This window comes from Podarcis filfolensis, assembly GCF_964270895.1.
Source record: "Podarcis filfolensis genome assembly, chromosome: 6".
NCBI classification, from domain to species: Eukaryota; Metazoa; Chordata; class Lepidosauria; order Squamata; family Lacertidae; genus Podarcis; species Podarcis filfolensis.
Genome location: NC_139609.1, coordinates 78,434,664 through 78,456,579, shown reverse-complemented (window position 1 = coordinate 78,456,579; position 21,916 = coordinate 78,434,664). Strand labels below are relative to the sequence as shown.

Sequence of the window (21,916 nt, the reverse complement as noted above, 5' to 3'; positions counted from 1 at the left end):
ATCAGCAGAGCATTCCACTTATTTGCCACAATAAAGGTGAAAAACTTTACTCGTAGTTGGCTGTTAGGGGGGACAGGTAAATTTCCTTCCCTAGCTTGATCACTTAGGGCCCAATAAGAGTCCATCGCAAAGTAAACATGCCAGTAAGTACCAGAAAGGAAGGTGGGAAGCAGCAGTGACTGGTGCTGATGAAAAGTTCTTTCTAAAATTACTCAGGTGTTACTGCTGCCTTGCTTGTCCACCAGGGCAGGTGGGGTGCTGCCCCACCAACCTCAGACTGCCCTGAGGCACCCCCACCTGTCAACTTCCTCTTCTTTAGTCTCAGTGTTGCCCCATTACAGATCCCAGGGCAGATTGTGATAGCCAGAACAAAGAATAGCACTCATCAAACAGAATAAACAAGAACAGGTAAAATAACATGATTAAAACTGCAGAATGACACATACACCCCGGCAGACTAAATCAACATCTCACAAATGCCGGAGCAAATAAATGTGTTTTAAGTTGATGCCAAACTGGAAAATGAATGGGCTGTGGAACTCCTTGCTACAAGGAAGACACTGTGTCAAAGAAGTTAGCAATTTCTGAAGATGAATTAGATATCAGTAGAAAACTATGCCAAACTGCCACCATTTTGTGACTGGTTCTGTCCATGCAACACCATTTTCTGACAGGTGGGGCTAGTAATTTTCAAGGCATTTCAGGTGGGCCCTATTCTACACTGGTTGGCAGTGGCTCTCCAGTCTTTCCCAGCCCTGCCTGGAAGTGCCAAGGTTTGAACCAGAGACCTTTTCCACATGGGAAATGGGCTTTTCCACTGAGCTATGACTGGGCGCGGGTGGCACTGTGGGTAAAACCTCAGTGCCTAGGACTTGCCGATCGTATGGTTGGCGGTTCGAATCCCCGCGGCGGGGTGAGCTCCCGTCATTCGGTCCCAGCTCCTGCCCACCTAGCAGTTCGAAAGCACCCTTAAGTGCAAGTAGATAAATAGGTACCGCTTTATAGCGGGAAGGTAAACGGCGTTTCCGTGTGCTGCACTGGTGCAGGCTCGCCAGAACAGCTTTGTTACGCTGGCCACGTGACCCGGAAGTGTCTTCGGACAGCGCTGTCCCCCGGCCTCTTAAGCGAGATGGGTGCGCAACCCCAGAGTCGGTCACGACTGGCCCGTACGGGCAGGGGTACCTTTACCTTTTTATGACTGTCCTCCACCTGCCTTTCAGCTATTGTGATTGTGGGCCTGTGTCATCCAGCTATCGTCCGATTGCATGCGCTCCTTTAAAATCAGAAGCACAAGTCAAGATCTTTTCCTTTTGGATCCTCTCCACATGGAGCATAGTTCACATCTGTGTTCAATCAAATCAGCTGCTAAAATGTCACAATGCTCTCATTCACAGGTAACACAGAGAACATTTAGCTGGTAATAAAACAACCTAGGTATTAGAGGGGAACAGCCCTTCAGATATACAGTACTGGAAAGTACTTGGTAGGAAAACTCTAAATTGACCCCGTGCCACGGGCTTTCCTAATGATGGATCGTGAAATGAGAACATCTGAGCACATAAGGGCAACACTCAAACTGAAACCATTAGGAAACCCATGAGTGAAATAGCCTGCGTCCTTTCATGACAAGCTGATTCCATTTGCCATTCCTTTAATGTTTCTTTAATAAATGTGTGCCACACTTTAACACAATTGCATCTGTGCCTGAGCCAGGCGATGCAGCGTGTCTCAACCTTGGTGGGCCACATGCCTGGAGGGCCTGTAACTTTTGTAAGCTTGTGATGCGCAGTATATATATTTTTAAGAAAGGGTTCCCACTGCACTGCACATAATTAACAAGACTTATTGGTGATATCTATATAATATCCCTGCAGTGTTTGCCAAGCATTTCCATGCTGGCAAATTGCAACAGATATATATATATATATATATATATATATATATATATATATATATAGATATATATATATAGCATTATAAAAAAATGTGGCAGGCCAGAATAGGACCAGCTAATGCACATTTCTACAGTCTATTGCACAACTAATTTAATCAAGACAATTTTTGCCATCACAAATACAAGCAATTTCACAATTATTGAAGATAGTTATTCATGGTTTGTAAAGCCCCAGGTTGAATGTACTAAAGTTCTACTTGAATCAACAGGAAAATAATTTTAGAAACCAAAGGCCAGGGGTCACCATTTTATCTTACGTATTAAATCCAGCCTCTTTATAGAGAGATGATGGGAGTTGTAGTCCAATTACATTAGGGGCAGCCAAGGATTCCCTTCCCAGTCCTTTTTTAGCGTACATTGATAGGTAAAAGGACTAGATGTTTGTTTTAAGACCACCACAGATTATAAAACCCCATTCCTCACTGTCCACTTTAGCAAATAAAACACCTTGATCCCTCTGCTCCACCCCAACATCGCAGCTGAAATGCATAAATTCTGGGGACAAGATTTCCATTTCTACCCAGTGAAATCCCATTGGAAGGGAATTTCCAGGGCAACAAAAGCCATGATCAGTAAAAACCACTGGCAGCATTGCTCATTTTCACAAGTGGCAGTCATTGCCAGTGCCCCGTGTGGAGGCAGTAAAATCACTTCATGAAAAAGCAGCTATGCCAAATTTACGTAGAAAGTCGGGTCTTGGAAAGTAAGTGTACACTGAGGCAAGTTTAAGATTTTTTAATATGTTTCAGTATTTAGGTTATGCTATAACCTAAGTACTTATATACGGGTGCCAGTAAAGTTTGGGTAACTACCAGCAATTTAACCTTCTTCTTTTTTTCAAACTGGCAACCCTGGTGGCTACGTAGGCAAAGTGTTAAATTCGCAATCCACAGAAGGTTGTTCCAAAGTCAATGCTTTTCTTTCCAGTACCAGTGTATATTGGAACAAGCAAGGACTGCAAAAATGTGCAGCTTTTCATGACCAAATCTGAAACAATATCAGATCGTTCTTCACAGCGACCACTATTTTAGAACACTTGGTGACAGCTTTTTAAGATATTTGCACAATGTGTGGGTTTTTAGCTCTGCTGGGCTTGTATGGAGAGACCCTGAGGTACTGACTGGAGTACTAGAATTAGGACTGGAGACACCCAAGTTCAAACTCCCCCTCAGCAATGGAGCTTCCTGGGTGACCTTTAGCCAGTCCCTGTCTAAGCCTAGCTTACCTCACAGGCTTGGTGTGAGGGTTAAAATATGGGGCTTAGGTGTGGGGGGACTGTGCACACTGCTCTCAATTCCTTGGAGGAAAGGCATGATACAAATGGTGCCTGTTGAGTGGAAGGGCAAAATGGCACCCCTTTCCCCATTCAGCACGCAAAATAATAGACGTTAACTATGACTTCAACAATTTCCTTCGCTGTTCTGACGCTTCCTTAGAGGATACAGAACAGGCCATGTGGCTCTCAAAGCTCTGTCTTGCCACATCTGTAAAGGTAAAGGTAAAGGGACCCCTGAACATTTGGTCCAGTCGTGGCCGACTCTGGGGTTGCGGTGCTCATCTCGCTTTGTTGGCCGAGGGAGCCGGCGTACAGCTTCTGGGTCATGTGGCTAGCATGTCTAAGTAGCGCACGGAAACGCCATTTACCTTCCCGCCAGGGCGGTACCTATTTATCTACTTGCACTTTGACGTGCTTTCAAACTGCTAGGTTGGCAGGAGCAGGGACTGAGCAACGGGAGCTCACCCCGTCGCGGGGATTCGAACCGCCGACCTCCTGATTGGCAAGGCCTAGGCCAGGGGTCTGCAACCTTTAAGACAAAAAGAGCCACTTGGACCCGTTTCCGAAGAGAAAAAAACTGGGAGCCGCAAAACCATTGCAACATTTAACAAATATATCTCTGGAGCCATGATCTGACAGCGGGCGGGACGGTGACGTCCCGACGGTGCGTGACTAACGCACGCACTGCCCCCATGCGATGTCACAGCCAGTACAGTGCCCGCCACAGTGGGGAGTGTTGGGGCGCACAATGCGCCTCCCCCCCTCGCTAGTATCCGCCCCGGAGCCGCGGCAAAGGTGTAAAAGAGCCACATGCGGCTCTGGAGCCGCGGGTTGCTGACCCCTGCCCTAGGCTCTGTGGTTTAACCCACAGCGCCACCCGCGTCCCTGTACCTTACATTTAAAGCACTGTTATACCATATTAAAAGTCATGACTTTCCCCCGAAAGCATCCTGGGAACTGTAGTTTGCTAGGAATGCTGCGCGGTTAGGAGACCCCTATTTCCCTCGCAGAGCTACACTTTCCAAAGTGTTTGAGCGATCCGTCTCTCTTCCCAGGGGACTTCCCAGGTACCCACGCTGCCTCACACCTGAGGCAACCACGTTGCTCTGCCTAATCGCAGGCCCTGAACCTCATATCCCCAGTGAAATGAAAATCAACCTGACTACTTTCACTAAGCACTGAACAGCAGTGAACGGCCACTTCTGTTACTCTCTGTCACCACGACCAATTTGCCTTGGTACCTATTTCCTGTGGGAAATCTCAAGCCACTGCAGTAACCTCTGTTATGGCTTTAAAACAGTTATTTTTGTATTAATTATTTTCTACATTTATATCCCATCTTTCTTCTAGCAAGGTGGCATATAATTGGTTCCCAGAAGGTCTCTCATTCGGGCACCCACTTTATTTTAGAGTGTGCAAATTTATATCCCATTACCTAGACAGGGATCCAAAGGTAAAAGGGTAGGTAAGAAAACTAACTAGATACATGTTATTACATTTTACATATTGTTACATGCATCTCTCAGCTTTCTCACATGATGGAACTCTGTGGCCTACATCTGGCTACAGTACTTTACTTCAGCCTAGATGCTGTTTCAAGGTCATGCCTTGGGATTTCTGCTCAGTTACTCCCCTACAGAAGTCAGGCCTTACCTGTTTATTTAGATTCATTTTAGGGCTGGCATGCACATGCATTTACATAACTTTTATATGAAATAGTTTCAGTTTATTTTGCCTACAGACCATAAACATAAAATACAGTACAGAGTTATTTAAACAAATGCAGCTGAGAAAAAACAAAATATACATGCACATAAATTGTGCCTTTTAAAATAAAGCCAAGAATAATCAGAAACAGTACGTACACACACACACACACAATTTTTTTGGCTTAGAATTCATCTTCCCTTTAATAATTGTGGTCTAGTCTTGATGTTTACAGCAAGGAATTTGACAATATTTTCTGTAATCTCAGGGTTGGGGCCTACCATTCACTACTGAAACAAGTAAGTCAACTGAGTTCCCATGTACATAACGTGATTTTTCATCACTCACAGCTCAGCATGTGAATGAACTACAAAGAAAAGCATTGGTGTTTGAGTTGTAACAGGTGATAGGAACATTCTGTCTGATGGCTTGTTTATGCACCCAACTAATCTCTTGATGGTTCAGAGGTTATGAATGTACTGCAAGGGAGAGATTGCCTTAAGTCTTCCTGATTACAATGCTAGAACTTCTATCCCACATTCTACTGTTCTGTTTACACTGCATTACCTGTTGCATTCTGGAACTGGTTTTTTTTTTTTAAATCAACATACCATCACGTTGTGCTAAATTACAAATGACGAGAAAGAACTGTATGACAGAATTGCAGCTCCAAATTTCATCCTATGAAATCACGATGCTAAAAACGCCTGTAAACAGATTTGTTCCGGAAGCAAATGAACATGGAAATGAGAGCCAAGCTTCCAACAGTTTTCCAGAAGTGGCATTCAAATCATGTGACAGATCACATAAAATGTGGAAATTAATGTATAAGCAGAATAAAGTCCTTTCTGAATGCAGCCTGAGTCGGACCTAGAACAATATTGTCTGCTTCAACTGGCTGAGGATCTCAAGCAAATAAGTTTCCCAGCCTGCCACCTGAGATCTTTGCAAGAAGGGAAGCCACGGATCGAACTTCATGGACTTTTCTCCAAGCCACACATGTGTTCTGCTTTAGAATCATGAACCAACCACAAACCTATATAGCCTTTTCCTTTCATGCCAGGAGTCAACACCATTTTTCTCATCTGCCGTTGGTAATTGTTCTAACATCGTAGATCATTTCTATCTTTTTTAAAAATAAAAAAATAACATTTCATTATATTTTCATGCTACAAATACAACAACGTGCCAATTTTGCTGAGCAAAGCACACACCTTCCTTCTGTGTTACTGTGAAGGTACATCAAATCTGACATTCCTGCTGCGTGGTTTAAAGATATTCTATGTTAAATCACATCCTGAAAATGTCAGAACTGATGTACCTTCACAGTAACATCAGTTACTATCCTACCCCCAACAACACTGACTAGTTTCCTGTACTTGTCATATCTCGCCATTTATTCGTAAGGACATTCGAAAGGTTCTTCGCTATACTTAAAATGCCTGGCAGGCAAATGTTTCCAGCAGTGTAAATATATTCTATGAGATGATGCTACGAGATCGAGAGGTTAAGAGCTCAACAAAATAACCTACCACCAACAATACTCTGGTGGCTTGTTAAGGTTCAGAATCATGCAGCAATGCCTCCATTTACTGAGCAAGGAAGAACATAAAATGTTATGTGGCTGTCAGTGGGGGAAACTTCAACTTGAAAGCAACCTGCAAAAGCAGAAGGTAACTGAACCCATATGCAGGGCATGCCTTGTCATATTGCTCGACTGTCTGCCATTTGGCATAATGATCCCTTCCAATAAGCTCAGCATGTATTCCTGTCTGGAAGGGTTTGAAAACTGCTGTAAAGGGCACCTTATAAAAAAAGAAAGATCTAGATAGAACAAAGGGCTTTGCTGCTGCTGCTGCACTGAATTATGGTGCAGTGTGCTTTAACTTCCACAGAAGAACATTGTGCATTAATGTCTCTCAAACCCTGCACTCAAAAGACCTGCCCTCCCCACCCCAAAAAAACAATACTTAAAAGCTGGCAGCACATAAAAGCAGCTGTAAATTTGTACAATCTTGCCCAGGAAGCACCTCTCCATGGCTGACCCCTTGTTTGTTTTTTAATTTGTGGCTGAGTGACTAGTAACAATAACAAAAGCAATTCACCGTGTTATTATTTATATTTATTACTCTGCATGGTGCATTGCAAACGAGAACCGGACGCTGTATTGAGGAACTTACACTCCAAGGTTTTTAAACAGGGGAGGCAAAAGAGGAAGGAGATGGAAGCAGGGATAAACAGAAGGAGAATATGGTTAATTTCACAGTCAGGCATCATTCATTCATTCATTTAAAGTATTTTCACCCCACTCTTCAGCTGAGTAGGCTCTCACTGTGGCTTATATAGCATAACATCAATAAAAACAAGACAGTCTCTGCCTGCATAATCTAAAAGGCATGGCACAAAAGGAAAAAGGGATGTTGAGGGAAGAGGCGTCAGGAGCTGGAGCCAAGTGTAGATCAGCAATCAAAGAAAAACACAGTGTCAGTGAAGTTAACTCTTTATTCAAGAAACCGAAACAGTGCAGGCCTGGTGACCCCGGCAACTCTTCCCAGTAGGTCTTGCTCCAACATGGCCGGTGGGAGGCCGAAGCTCCCTGCCTTCCCACCACTTCATAAGGCTCCTCCTCTCCAGTGTCTTTCCCAAACAGTCGCAAACTGCGCCAGCACACAACCCCGCTCTGCTCTGCTCATTTCTCTGCATGTTCTAGGAGACTGGGGTGAGGGGAGCTGTTTGCAGCAGGAGGGGGAGACTGCCTGGCTTCTTGAGCAGCCTGCCTCTTTGTCTCCTGTCTCCCCTCCCCTCCAGCTTCTGCCTTGGAGTCTGAACTGCCCTCTGTGACAGACTCTTCCTGCTCACCAAATCCTGTTACCTCATCTGCTTCCAACACCTCCTCCTCCCAGCCTGCTCCTCCTCCTCCTTCTGAGCACCACTAACACTGTAATTACTAATTACTAAGCTGTGGTGCGGGACGCGGGTGGCGCTGTGGGTTATACCACAGCGCATAGGGCTTGCTGATCAGAAGGTCAGCGGTTCGAATCCCTGTGACGGGATGAGCTCCCATTGCTCAGTCCCTGCTCCTGCCAACCTAGCAGTTCGAAAGCATGTCAAAGTGCAAGTAGATAAATAGGTACCACTCCGGCGGGAAGGTAAATGGCGTTTCTGTGCACTGCTCTGGTTCGCCAGAAGCGGTTTAGTCATGCTGGCCACATGACCCGGAAGCTGTACGCCGGCTCCCTCGGCCAATAAAGTGAGATGAGCGCTGCAACCTCAGAGTCGGTCACGACTGGACCTAATGGTCAGGGGTCCCTTTACCTTTACCTAATCTATGGTGCAGCCACACTTGGATTGCTATGTTCAGTTCTGGTGGCCACACCTCAAAAAGGAGAATCAAATTGATCAGAGGGCTGGAGTAACTTCTCTATGAGGAACATTTGCAGTGTTTGGGTCTACTTGGTTTAGGAGGAAAATGAGTAAAGTAGGAGTGCATGCAATTATGTACCGTGAACAGAAAGCAGATAGAGAGATACGTACAAGAACCCGGAGTCACGAAATGAATCTGAAGGGTTGGAGATTCAGTGAAGATAAAAGGACGTACCTCTTCTTCACACAGTTCATTGTTTAAACTATGGAATTTGCATCCTCAACATATCGTGATGGCAAGAGCAAAAGGCCCATGACCCTGAATACCAGTTCCTGAGAATTACAAATGGACTTGCCCCCAAGTCCCGCTTATGGGTTTGCCAGAAGCACCCAGTTGGAGACCGTGGGAAAAAGAACCAGAGGGACTTTTTCATCTGATCCAGCAGGACTTTTTATATGCACACATAAAGCCAGTTCTGCTGAACTGTGGCCATAATTCATAACTGCAGGCTGCAGAGTGGAAGTGTGCCCTGTTATATCCTTGCTTGTTTTTAAAACTGATTAAAGGCAGTTTGAACGGGCGGTGGCAAGAAAACTGCAACACAAGTTTTTAGATGTATATTTCCCTAGTATATTTGGAATGTTATGTCTCTGGATTTACTTTTGCTGCAGCTGCCAGCTTGGAAGCCATTGTGGGTAATTCAATTCTGCTAATGGAAATTGGTTCCCGTCCCATAATGTATTGATTCAAGGTTCTTGGTGTTTAAAAGAGAAAGATGAATTTCACGTGTGAGAAGTTTTACGCATGTATCTTTCTCTTGGCTATCACGTTTCCAGTGCACTCCATTCCGGCCATATGTGCGAATAAGAGACAGCTGCTCACTTCAGACAGAATCTAGAATTCCATTTTCTCTTATAAGGGGAGCTACTGCTTTCTGCTCTGTTGTTGTGGTTGGTGAGCTAGCTTGGTCCAATACAAAAAACAGAAGGCGCGTGCTCCAAATCGACTCTCTCGCAACAGAAATGGCAAATACTTTAAAATGCTGGTTTGCTTGTGTGAAATTTGCTAAGGACCGACAGGCCTGTCTCTGCGCAAAGGAACACAAATACAATCAGAAATGGCAATGGAAACCAGCAGAACATTACCAGGACATTCTTCAAATGTGAAAACTTCAGAAGGGGAACTGATGAGAAACTGCTGAATTACAGTTTATCAGGCAGTGTGACATAGTGGTTGGAGTGTTGGCCTGTGAGACCAGGGTTCCAATCCCCACAGAGCCATGAAGTTTGCTGGGAGATCTTGGCCCAGTCACAGTTGCTAGCCTAACTTACCTCATAGAGTTGTTATGAGGATAAAATTGGGGCAGGCCAAGGGGGTGGGGGAAGAGAAGAACCATGTATATGACCTTGAGCTCCTTGGAGAGAACGTGGGATTTAGATCAATGTAATAAAAATATAAACAAAACTGTCAGTTGTGGCTTTAATTAATATTATGGTTTGTTTTCAAAATCACACTATGCGTCTGAGTTAGCCTACCAGCACAAGGGCGTTTTCGTTAGTACTGATACGGCCTTGTTAACTGGTCACTGTAGTCATTTTGATCTCAGATAATCATCACTGTCCATTCGTTTTGCATTTTATTTCCCTGTGAATTAACTCTTTGATATTCTGCCTCCCCACCGAGCTTGCCAATTCAGAATTGCACTTCCTGGATTTGATGAAGTGTCCAGCACCGTCCGTTAAGAGTTTGGGTGTAATCTTCGACACCTCCCTTTCCATGGAGGCGCAGATTGCAGCTATAACAAAGGCGGCATTTTTCCATCTCCACCAAGCTAAGCAGTTGGCTCCTTACCTCTCTCGCCCTGACCTAGCCACTGTGATCCACGCGACGGTCACCTCCAGACTGGATTATTGTAACTCGCTCTACGTGGGGCTGCCTTTGAGACTGACCCAGAAACTCCAGCGGGTGCAGAATGCTGCAGCGAGACTCCTTACGGGGTCTTCGCTGCGAGATCACATTCACCCGGTGCTATACCAGCTGCACTGGCTCCCGGTGGAGTACAGGATCAGGTTTAAGGTGCTGGTTTTAACCTTTAAAGCCCTATACGGCCTAGGACCCTCGTACCTACGGGACCGCCTCTCCTGGTATGCCCCACAGAGAAACTTACGGTCTTCAAATAAAAACATCTTGAAGGTCCCAGGCCACAGAGAAGTTAGGCTGGCCTCAACTAGAGCCAGGGCTTTTTCGGCTGTGGCTCCAACCTGGTGGAACACTCTGTCACAAGAGACTAGGGCCCTGCGGGACTTGACATCTTTCCGCAGGGCCTGCAAGACAGAGCTGTTCCGCCAGGCCTTTGGCCAGGGCACAGCCTGACTCCCTCCTTCGGCAATCTTCATGGAGCTCTGGCCCAATGGTGGCCAGTGGCTTGAATTTAATTAATTTTATAATGAATGATTTTAGAGTGTTGTTTGTGCTGTACTTTTGTACTGTTTTATTGTTGTTAGCCGCCCTGAGCCTGGCTTCGGCTGGGGAGGGCGGGATATAAATAAAATTTATTATTATTATTATTATTATCTTCCGACATCTGATGAAGTCGTTACTCTGTGAGATGCCACAAGACTCTTATTCCTGCTAAGGGCTAGTCCTCACTTGTATTATTGATGTGGTAATTATAGTTATCATTTAATAGCTTGAGGGTGTTACAAATAGCAGGGGAGCAAAAATCCCCATATCAACCAAGGGTAAATAAACCTCATGCATCAGCCTCTTACATCAACTATACACACATGTGAACTTAACTCTACTTCTAAGGCAATGAAGTACATATAAAACTTAACATTGTTTTGGATTAGGAAGGCAGAGCATCCGGATTCCTTGCAAATGAGACCAGTGTGTGAAAGTTTAAGGTAACTAAAAAGAGCTGAAACATATACCTGTGCAGTACAAGCTGATGAATGCTTCAGAACTAGCATTGCTCCAAGCTTTACTCATAATACCAAAGATGTGAAGAATTTTAATCTATTTTTAATGCTAAAGGACAAATGCCAACTTAGGTTATCAATATAGTGTCAACAGGAGCAAAACACTGATTGGTTCAATGAAGTAAGACTGCACCTTACATACAAACCATTGTCAGACACAATGCTAAACCATTGTTTAGTGTGACATAAAGAGCAAAGGTGAGCAGGGGCTGGTACACAACACTTTCTCCCCTATTCATAGGAGCAATGGACTGCTGAGGGATGTAATGGTTTGTATGCTGAGAGAGGTAGTGTACTTTTTTTGTGAAGCAGGGCTTTGTAGCCCCTCTATCACATGCCCCCTTTGCAGTTTAACAAAACTTCCTCCTACTTTGTTTTTGACCAGGTTGAAGACACGATTTGACCCCCTCCCAATGTTTCTGGGGAAAAACCTTACATAGCTTTATATGCTGTAGGAAAGAATTAACAATGCGAAGTCAGAGAGGGCTGAAAAGAGGTCCCAGGGGGCAGGAGAGGTGAGCTAAGCTACACAGTCCCAGTAGACAGAACTGAAGGCCGGTCGGCTAAAAAGCAGCCTATAAATAGCAATGTAAATAATGTAAATTCAGCAAGAAAGAATGCCAAAAGCGGCTCAGAGGTGCAGCAGAAGGCTGAGGGAAAGAATGTGTCAGTAAACTGAGAAAAGGAGGGATCAATAAGAAAAGACCCCAGGGACCAGAAGATGTGTGGTGCTGGTTGGAACATAAAGCAGCCTGGGGACAATAGACCGGGGCAGTAAGGCGGCTGGTTGTGGATTTACGTCCACAAACGGAATTGAAATAAATCAACAGCACCTTTTGTTTATCACCACGTCCTCAGTTTGGTTTCTCAAATGGAAGGCTATTTGAACAACGGAATACCCATACAACAAAAATGTTTGCATACGATGCAGATGTTAAGCATGTTCACAGATTTCAGATACATGCTGTTAGTTTAGGCCTCATGTTTGCTGTGGTCTTTTGTCCTCCTCATTCAATGGCTGCCCACCCTCCTCCCGTCAGCCTAAGGCAGATCCCAACCACATGTCCAAATCTTCACTCTTGGGTGACATCCAATTACAACTAAGGCAGTGCCGACAACACTGCTACTACAACGGCCAACGCAGCAGTATGTAAGCCCCACTCCCTCGGTAGACACAGCAACATAATGCTGCTGACCAACCTTTGTGTTCTCTGCCCTGCAGGTCTCCCTTACCCCAGTGCCTCTTCACACTGGCTTTTAAACCAAAGTGCATTTTGCACAGGCAGCCCTGTGTTCTGTAGTCCTTGAAGAAAGGGGCCTTTGCTTTTCAAGAGGAACTGATATTTATATTGTTTAAAATGTGAGGTCTGCGCCATTCTGAGAGGGGGAAGGCCTTTCCCAGCCCGACTGAGTTCTCTGTGGTACAGAGCACAGTCCTGCCACCACAGTTTTAGACTGAAACTAATGCAAACCAGCTGTGAGAGGGAATCTCCGGGAAAAAAGGGGACAACTAATTTTCTATGGAGGTTTTAGTTTTATGAAGCTTAAGCATCTCGGTGACAGTAAGCCAAGCACAGCCTCTCCGTCTCCTGCACTTTCCACGATGTTAGAGGAATCTAATGTTTATAATGTGCAGGGGTAATTTACATTTCTCAAGGAAGTGCTGGGAATTATACCACCAGAGCACATAAGCAAGTTTCAGAGGCAAGAACCTCAAGGGAATTCATGTAACGAAATACCAAAGCCTGTGTCAGTGAAACATCCAGTCATTACTGCTAATGTGTGCAATAAATATTGGGAGACGTTCTTAAACATGTACAAGTAGATTTATGCTGAATGTTCACATTAAGCAATGCGCACCCCACAAACCCCCGGCATGGATTTATGCATGTGATAGATGTTTCTTCACCTATGATCTTCCTTACCGCCCCCCCCACCTCACAAACCATGCCAAAAAGCTAGGTACTTTGTGCCAATGGCCACAGGCCAACATGCTACAACAGTGAAACTTTTGTTGAGGTGAGGCACAGGCTCAAGTTATCAACCTGCCAGGATTAGCTGAGCTTTTCAAGAGTGGTCCACCTGAAACATGCACTGAATGTGGTTAGGGAGCATGCTTGAACCTCGCTATCAGGGTTAGTAGCGTTACGGTTTCAAAACATGCCACCATACTTCTACAATGGGCTTCCTAAGTTTCCCATTGGTGCTAGAAGTTCAGGGTCTGGTTTTATCATCATTTTCTTAGTCTCTATGCTCCTCACTCCACTGAAGCTATTTTTAAAAAGGGGGGTTGAATAAGACTGACCACTCTAACAATGTGATGACAAAGAAAAGAAAGGCTTTCCCTAACTTTTATTACCCTGTTCACAAACAACCACACACAAATAACTATCACAGAGAATGGCATGCGGCTTTCCACCTTCCATTTTGCTATTAATGTCACCTTCCACAAACATCCTTTTTGAAAACGAAATTGTTAAACCAAAGTGCTAGACCCAGAGGTGCCCTCCCATTCGGAGAAGAGCAGTTTGTATGCCACAGACGAGAGAAAAGTTAAAACTAAATTCAAATATGTTCGGCGTGTGCAACTGGCTGCGGAACTTCCTGTACAAGCAGAATCATGAGAACTGTTTCATAATTTCTTACAGTCCTGTGAGAATTCTTAAAAGCTTGCTGGATAGTGCTAGTGGCTAGTATTTTCCCGCTGCTCACAACCCTGTTTGGATCCAAAGCACAGGGGCCCCTTCCAGACGTCCTATTTATGGTGATTTCATGATTATTTGTGCCCATGATGGTATCAGTACAGTTATACATAACCCCACTTTCAATACTTTGTGTGCCTACATCAGTTTTGTGAGGGTACATACTGCTTCAGTCTCAACCAGTGCATGTCCTGTAGCTTCCAACTAAAATCCTGTAACTTTTTGCATCACATTATTTTCTATGGTGCTGAACAGCACTTCTGTTGTGCTATAAAGTAAAAATACAATAATGCAGTAACACTGGAGAAGTACTGCAGAACAACAACTGATAAAGTGGGATCAGCCAGCAAAACACAACACCATAAAACAAACAGCACGAAGGGGTTCAGAGCTGAAAAGCAGCAAAAGAGCATAAAGTCCTTGTTAGTAAAGTCATTTAAATAATGCAGACAGAGGCCAGAGAGAAAAGAAATCCAGATAATACTTTACTGAGGAAAGTGAACAATGAAGTGTATAATTTTGAGGAGAAAGGAGCAGAGAAGCTTTGTCTTTCTTATTTCAGGCTTGTTCATAGGAGGCAAACATTCAACCAAAGATACAAAGGAAAACTTCCTCAGAACTTCACATCCAATCAGGCCATGTGCTACCTCAGCAAACATCATGCCACTATGCCTGGTTGCTGAGCAACACCACCTGCACCCCTCCGAGCTAGCTGACTTTAGCGCTAATCAACTTAACTCTTCAGTTTAGCACTAATCAAATTAACTCTTCAGTTTCACACAAAATGATCTCTGCTGTTGCGCATCCAGCCGCCCCACATCCCTCAACTGGATAGGGCTAGCCACTTCTTGGCCCTAAGCCATATACAGTGGTACCTCAGGTTACAAACACCTCGGGGTTACAAACACTTTGGCTTACAGACTCCACTAACCTGGAAGTAGTACCTCAGGTTAAGAAATTTACCTCAGGATGAGAACAGAAATTGTGTGGCGGCGGCGCAGCAGGCCCCATTAGCTAAAGTGGTACCTCAGGTTAAGAACGGACCTCCAGAATGAATTAAAGTTCGTAACCAGAGGTACCACTGTACAAACTCTGGACCACCATAAGCCGCGTGCAGAAAGCATCTGCGTTAAGTTAAGGAGTCAGCGGTACAAAGAAGCACAGGCAACTTGAGCAAGCGTGCCAAGCTACATGCTACAGGGAACACCAAAACACCCAAGGCAATTCATGCCTTTCCTTGGTTTTAGAGGTCAAGTTTAAGGAGCACCTCAAATTGATTAGATGGGCACAGGGGATCGCTACTGCTTTCACAGCTGTTCCAGCACGTCACATCAAGACTCTCTGCTGGGTGGCCGACAAGACCAATCAAAATAAAGCAACGGGGCCCTAAAAGGTGTCACTAAATCCATGCATGGGAAACGAGTCCTTGCTTTCCGTTTAAGTGGCTTACGGAAGGCGGGGTGAGAGAAAGAATCCCGCCCCCCCCTCTCCCAGGTGTACTAAGTGTGGGAAAGTTCTAAGAACACATTCCTCAGTAGCAACTAAGGAAGGAAGGTCCTAAGCATCCCATGCAGAGCTTTCACCAGCACTTTGGAAAGGTAAATAAACCCCAGAGATGAAGAGCTAGTTAAAAAAACGGGGAGGGGCAGCTTTCTCCTCTCTTGAACAGCTAAAGGAAACTTGTTTTTGATCGGAAAAGAAGCTGGGAGTCTCTGGACAGTGTTCCAAGCTTAAAAGGAGCTGCCTCATTTATTTATTTTTAAAAAATTACAAGCACCAATGAAATAACATTCAGCGAGTGCCTATAATCCCAAGGGAGAGACAAAACTGACATTGAAGGTTACTTGCCTGCACGGAGCTCTTTGAATGCATACATCTTAAATATAAATTGCACAGAGGCAGGGAGGAACAGCCACATAAGCATTTTTCAAGCATCAGCATTGCGTACGAAAAGGAAAAAGTCCCTCGAGTAAACAGAACGGACATCTTCCACCCCAAATTGGCAGAGAAAGTTGACGTAAGAGATTAGATATGAAAGCATTTTGAAAATAAGCACACCAATGTGCAATTTCTCAAAATGATGTAGGAAATCCAGAAACTGAGAGTTGCTTGTGTCTATTTCAAGGCTTGGAGTAGCACTAGAAGGTAGGAAGGAAACACAACTCATTAGGGATGGGTGGCAGGAGGCAAATAACCTTTCCTCTGCCCAACAAAGGACCCTGCCACTCTCGCCACAGTATGCTGCTTTGATTTATGTGCTCGCCTGCTGGGTTTAGAAACCAAAGGTAAGCTTAGTAGGTAGGATGGGGGAGGTGGCACACATGGTTTCAGGAATACATATCTGCCAAGGTAACATCTGAAAGATGAGGATAAACAATATTAAAAGTAGTCTTCGCTAGAAAAGTAAGAAGGAAATTTTACATGCTACAGGGAACACCAAAAGCGAGTAAAATAAATTCTGCCAGGTATATCATCTAGTTCTTACTTATTACCTTTTCTAGCATCTCATCCTGTGCTGAGTTAGGTACACTTAAGTCTACTCATTTCAATTAATAGCCTGTTCTGCTGTGAACTCACCTAATTCTGCAACTATTAGGGCTGATTACAATATCAGTAAAATACAGCATCAAGACACAGTTGGGGGGAGGGGAGGAAATGGTCTTGTCCCAAACACAGAGACCATAGCTTGCAAAATAAACCATCAGTACATGACAAAAATTGGAACTGTTTGATGCTGCAACAAACTGCACAGCTACGTAAAGCCATACTGACCATGCATCTGGTAGGTGTAGGGGGCCTGTCCTGACGTTGCGGTGCTGAAGCTAGAGCCATAGCTAAGGAACCCACTCTGCCCCGGCGAATGGCTCAGGCTGTCTTCTGTCTTGATGCCTTAGGAGGGCAGAGGGAAAAAAAACAACAAAGTTATTACTATGAAGCTACTGTCAAAACACACACAAGCATTCAGTGCATTAAGGATTTCTTTTCTCTGACTGGGCTGTATTGCGAAAATACAAGGTAGTGGCTGCATTTCCATCTTACTCTTCTTGTAGAGAAGTCAGGGCTGCATAACACATTTTATACTACAAACTTTGTGTGGTAGGTGATGTTGATTGGACAAGGTCACCCAAGGGGATCCACGACTGAAAGGGGGAACTGAATCCTTCTCACTCCAAATCCAACACTCCAGCCCCACCTTCCGCAGTCTGGCAGGGGCTGATGGGAGTGTAGTCTAAATTAACATGTACAGGGCACCATGTTGGCCTCCCCAGGTCTAGCCACTATATCACACTGACACTTCCAGTGCAAGAGCATCTTCTTGCAAATTTCTGGGTGTCTTTTCCCCCACATGCTCCCACATGTATTTGCATGGAACAAATACATGGTGACAAAACAAAGGCTAAACAAATATTCTACTGAAAGTCCCATGCTCCTGTTTCAAAGTTATTTTCACAGCCTGGGTATTTGTTTCTAGAAAGCAACAGTCCTGTGATGCAAATGTTGGGCAGATTTACCTACGAGCCTGGCTGAATAACACTGTTTACTTTTTTTATACTTACTTTTTGTCTAATGTAAAGGGAAAGATGTTGTTTATTTTTTTACATTTGTATCCCACCTTTTCTCCAAAGGGCTCTCAGAGCAACCTATGTGCTTTCCCCCTAACCCAAATAATCCTCTCAACAAGCCTGCGAGGTTGGTTAGATAGGGAGACGGCAACTAGTCTAAGGTCAGCTTCATGGCTGACCAGGGAGTAGAATGTTCTTAATAGACTTCTGCATCAGTCCCATAACTGCATTCTATGACATACACAATAGCTAGGTGAACAAGAACGGTCATGCCATAGACTATTACAGTTCTCAAGAAAATGTACTTTAACATTTGTCTAGTGAAGACTGAAACTGTTCTCAATTTGCTGACAGAGTTATGGCATCACAGTTTACTTTCCCCAGCTACAGCTGAAGAAGTTAGTGCTTTTTTTTCTTTAATTTTTTTTTAGGGGTACTCTCATTTTTCTACTCATATTGAAATGCTGCCCCTCAATGAGACCAAACTTAAGATTCACAAAATATTTAGGGGTATGTGTACCCCTGCGTCCCCCCTCCAGAAAAAAAGCATGGGAAGAAGTGAACATCTTTTGAACTTGGTTTTCACCCTCTCTTGCCTTTTTCAAAAACTGCTGTTGAAACCTGGGAGCCCCTCAAATCCTGTCAGGATATAAAGTGATCAACCTGATGGCTTTTAAGAGGAATAAAGAGCCAGGGGCTCTGTTTCTCCACCTACTTTTCCTGAGCTGGAATTTCACTGTGTCTCTTTCCTGATCAATCCTCTGCCACACAACACAGTAGCTTTTTGAGGACGAGAACCTTCCAGTCTTCCATTTGGATGACAGATGAGGGAGATCGCTGAGGCATTCCACAGGTGGATTAAGCCCCCATAGCCCACTTGACTGCTTCGATCAGCAGAATTGTCACTACTACAGGTAGCACATAAGATTACCCCATATGTGGCCACTCACCTGCTTCAATCGGCAGAATTGGCACTACTGCCAGGCAGTGGCGTAGCGTGGGTTGTCAGCACCCGGGGCAAGGCAAGTAATTTGCGCCCCCTAACCCGTGGATTTTAGTAGGGGCAGAGAGCTGCCAGTGCGAGCGCCCCCCCCCAGATGTTGCGCCCGGTGCGGCAGGCCCCCCCTGCACCCCCCACGCTACGCCACTGCTGCCAGGTGCCACATAGTACCTGTTCCACATCTGTAATAATTTGATTGCTTAGTGTGGAAGCTCCTACACTTTGGAACCCCTTGCTTATTGAGATCAAGCAGGCATCTTCACAGTACCCTTTTTCGGTGTCTGCTAAAACATTCCTGTTTAGACAAGCCTACCCGGATGTATAGAAAGTTTAGGTAGTTTTGATCTGTTTTAGTAAGTTGACTTTTGTATCTTAGGGTTATGAATTGTTCTTGGTTTTACTGTTTTGTCTTTTGTAAACTGCTTTAAGACTTGTTTTTTGTTTTTACAATCAAGCGGTGAATAAACTTTATAAAATAAATAAGCAAATTCCAACCTGGATTTCTATGACTGTCCAAGAGCTGAGGAGGGTGTATGTGTTGGTGTTGGGAGAAATGTGTGTATGTCTCTTGATAAGTTGTGAGGTTTTTGACAGTTCGAGTCCCTGGGTGTCCTGATGAATGACTTTGATCAGGAAAGGGATGGGGTTAGTGATCTTGCTTCATTCGAGGCTTTCCAATACCATCAGCCATGGCATCTCAAATGGGTTAGGAGTGGTGGGTACAGTACTGTCTTACAGAGGTTCTGCTGCTCCCTGGAGTACATGTTTTAGAGCAGGCATGGCCAAACTTGGCCCTCCAGCTGTCTTGGGACTACAATTCCCATCATCCCTGACCACTGGTCCTGTCAGCTAGGGATGATGGGAGTTGGTAGTCCCAAAACAGCTGGAGGGCCAAGTATGGCCATGCCTGTTTTAGAGGGTAGCCCTGGGTGACTAGACCTCAGCACTCTGGCTGTTAAGCTGCATTGAGCTACAGAATTTAATTCTATCCCGAATCCTGTTCAATATATTTAGGAATCCATTTGAAGCAGTCACCAGGGGATAGGGAGTGCACCATCATCAATATGTTGATGGGACCCAACTCTACTTCTGTTTCTGCTGCATCTGGTGTGGCTGCGCATGTGCTGAGTCAGTGCCTGGATGCCATGGTCATGGTGGGCTGGATGTGGACCAGTAAGTTTAAGCTGAATCCTGACAAGGCAGAAATCTTTCCTAAAGAATGCTCTGATTGCAGACACTATACGTGGCGCCACTGAGAAACATCAGAATGCAGGGGCTCATAACACAGTCTTCTCCACCTTCAGTCCTACCCACCAGTAATCTGGCAGGGGAGCACATGCCACAGTAACCTCTTAAGTTTAAAAACGGCTGGTGGTCTGTCATGCCCCAGGGTGCAGTTCAGATCCTCTACATTCTCTAGGAAGGAAAGTGAGTTCATACTCCATGCAGCTGGATGTTTACATGTTGCAGAGAAGTTCACACTCATTATCTGGGGGGGGGGGGGTCAACCTGCACCTCTCTCGTGCAAACTGCATTTTGTCTTGGAATCGGTGAGAGTGGGGCACATCTCACTGGGAGCCACGTATGAGCTCAGAGCTAGTAGTAAAATTGTCCCTCTTAGCTTTTTTGCAGCCATTTGGAAATTAGAGAAAGAACTTCAACAGAATTCCCAGAGGTGCATTATCTTAACAGTAACACCCCATGCCAAAAGCAAGCCAATTTGTTTGGGCAGCTAGGAGTGATTATATGCTATTATGTCAGGCTCCATTGCTGCTGTCCGATTTTAATTTTCATGGGTACACACGCAGAGAAACGGCTTCTCCTGACATTTGTATTCTGATTACAATCAGCAACATGCATGCAAGCACTCAACCCGTTGCAGCCCTGGCCACGGTTAATCTTCAGTGACATGCTTTTTCAGGAAGTCTGTTGTCAGACAGAGAAATAACTTGGCACCAAATTAATTTCCACGTACTTCTCCGTTTTGTCTACGAACTTGGGATAGTTTTATTTTCGAGCCAGAAAAACAATAGTACTTCATTGTTCTTGGTTGACTGCCAGGTGGGATTTTTCAAAATCTAGAGTATCAACATGCAGAACTAGCCAGCCTACGGGGGAGGGGGAGGGGGGAAGAGGGGAGACCATTGTTCGGAAGATGCAAAATAGGTAATCTACAGGATTTATAAACAGCATGTGGGGCTGACTCATGTATGCCCTGAAGACAGCAGCCAGTAGCCAATGGCCTGGTTTTCACCTGCTGTTAACAATGGCAACTGTTCAGCATTTGTCTTGGCTTCTAACCAGCTGATACAACACATAAACGAGATCTAGGAAACCAAACCTAAAGATTTCTCTGCTTGCCTTGTTAGAGTTTAGTGTTATAAAGGCAGGACTCTATGCCTGGAGATGTTCACGTACTAGTTTTATGGAAATCCATTCAATATGCTTGTTCATCCAGCAAATCAGGCATTTTTATTTTTTTTTTAAGTAAGGGGTGGTGATATAAAATTGACATTTACCCCAAACATTCTTTAAGTCGTGAGATGCAATGGATGATAAAGGAATTAAGACTTCGAGAAAGACTTGCAAAAACAAGCCTCAAAGATTAAGTTTCTCTTATCTGATGTGGACTGTGATGGCCTTCTCACAAACAATACTCAAAAGAACTAGACTTTAATTTTTGGTGTTGTTGTTAATAAACAGATCACCCTTATCAGAAGAGACATTGAAGGACTCCTGCATCAGGATGCATCAGGAACGAAATTCATTCCTTACATCATTCGTGAAAGCACTCTTATGCTTTCAAAAGCATCAGAGAGAGATTCAGGGGCCTAGAATATATAATACATTTTGAATTTCTGAATGAGTTACTGCTTCCCACGATGCCCTACAGAAACTGTCCTGCGAAAGCCACGCAGGGAATTTGCCTCAGAAGTTAAATCTGAATTCAGATATCTGGGACCTATGCGTAATACTTGGTACCAGTTGCTGGAAACCAAAGGAGAGGAAAATGCTCTTGTGCTCAGGTCCTGTTTGCAGGCTTCCCACTGACATCTGGTTAGCCACTGTGAAAGATAGATGGGTCATTGGCCTCATTCAGCAGACCCTTCTTATGTTCTTATGACTTAACGTAGTCCAATGGAGCCTGGATAGTTTAGTTGGTTAGAGCGTGGTGCTGATAATGCCAAGGTTGCAGGTTCAATCCCTGCGTAGTCCTGCATTGCAGGAGAGTTGGACTAGACGATTCTTCTAGGTCCCTTCCAATTCTGCAATTCTGTGATTCTATGTACATAGTAAATGGAATTTGCTTGGCTCACACGCAATATGTCGGGTTCACGTGTTTTTTTAGACCTGATCCTGGCTCCAGTT

The 21,916-nt window shown here is 44.5% G+C and overlaps 1 protein-coding gene across 5 annotated transcripts in view; it reads right to left on the bottom strand.

Moving 5' to 3' along the window:
- EYA2 (EYA transcriptional coactivator and phosphatase 2) overlaps positions 1–21,916 on the bottom strand; it is a 129,405-nt gene that overhangs the window by 49,436 nt on the left and 58,053 nt on the right. For all 5 annotated transcript variants that reach the window (XM_083618787.1, XM_083618789.1, XM_083618785.1 and 2 more), the window contains exon 5: positions 16,757–16,873. In XM_083618787.1, the coding sequence (XP_083474913.1) occupies positions 16,757–16,873 (117 nt within the window). The remainder of the gene's footprint in view (positions 1–16,756; positions 16,874–21,916) is intronic.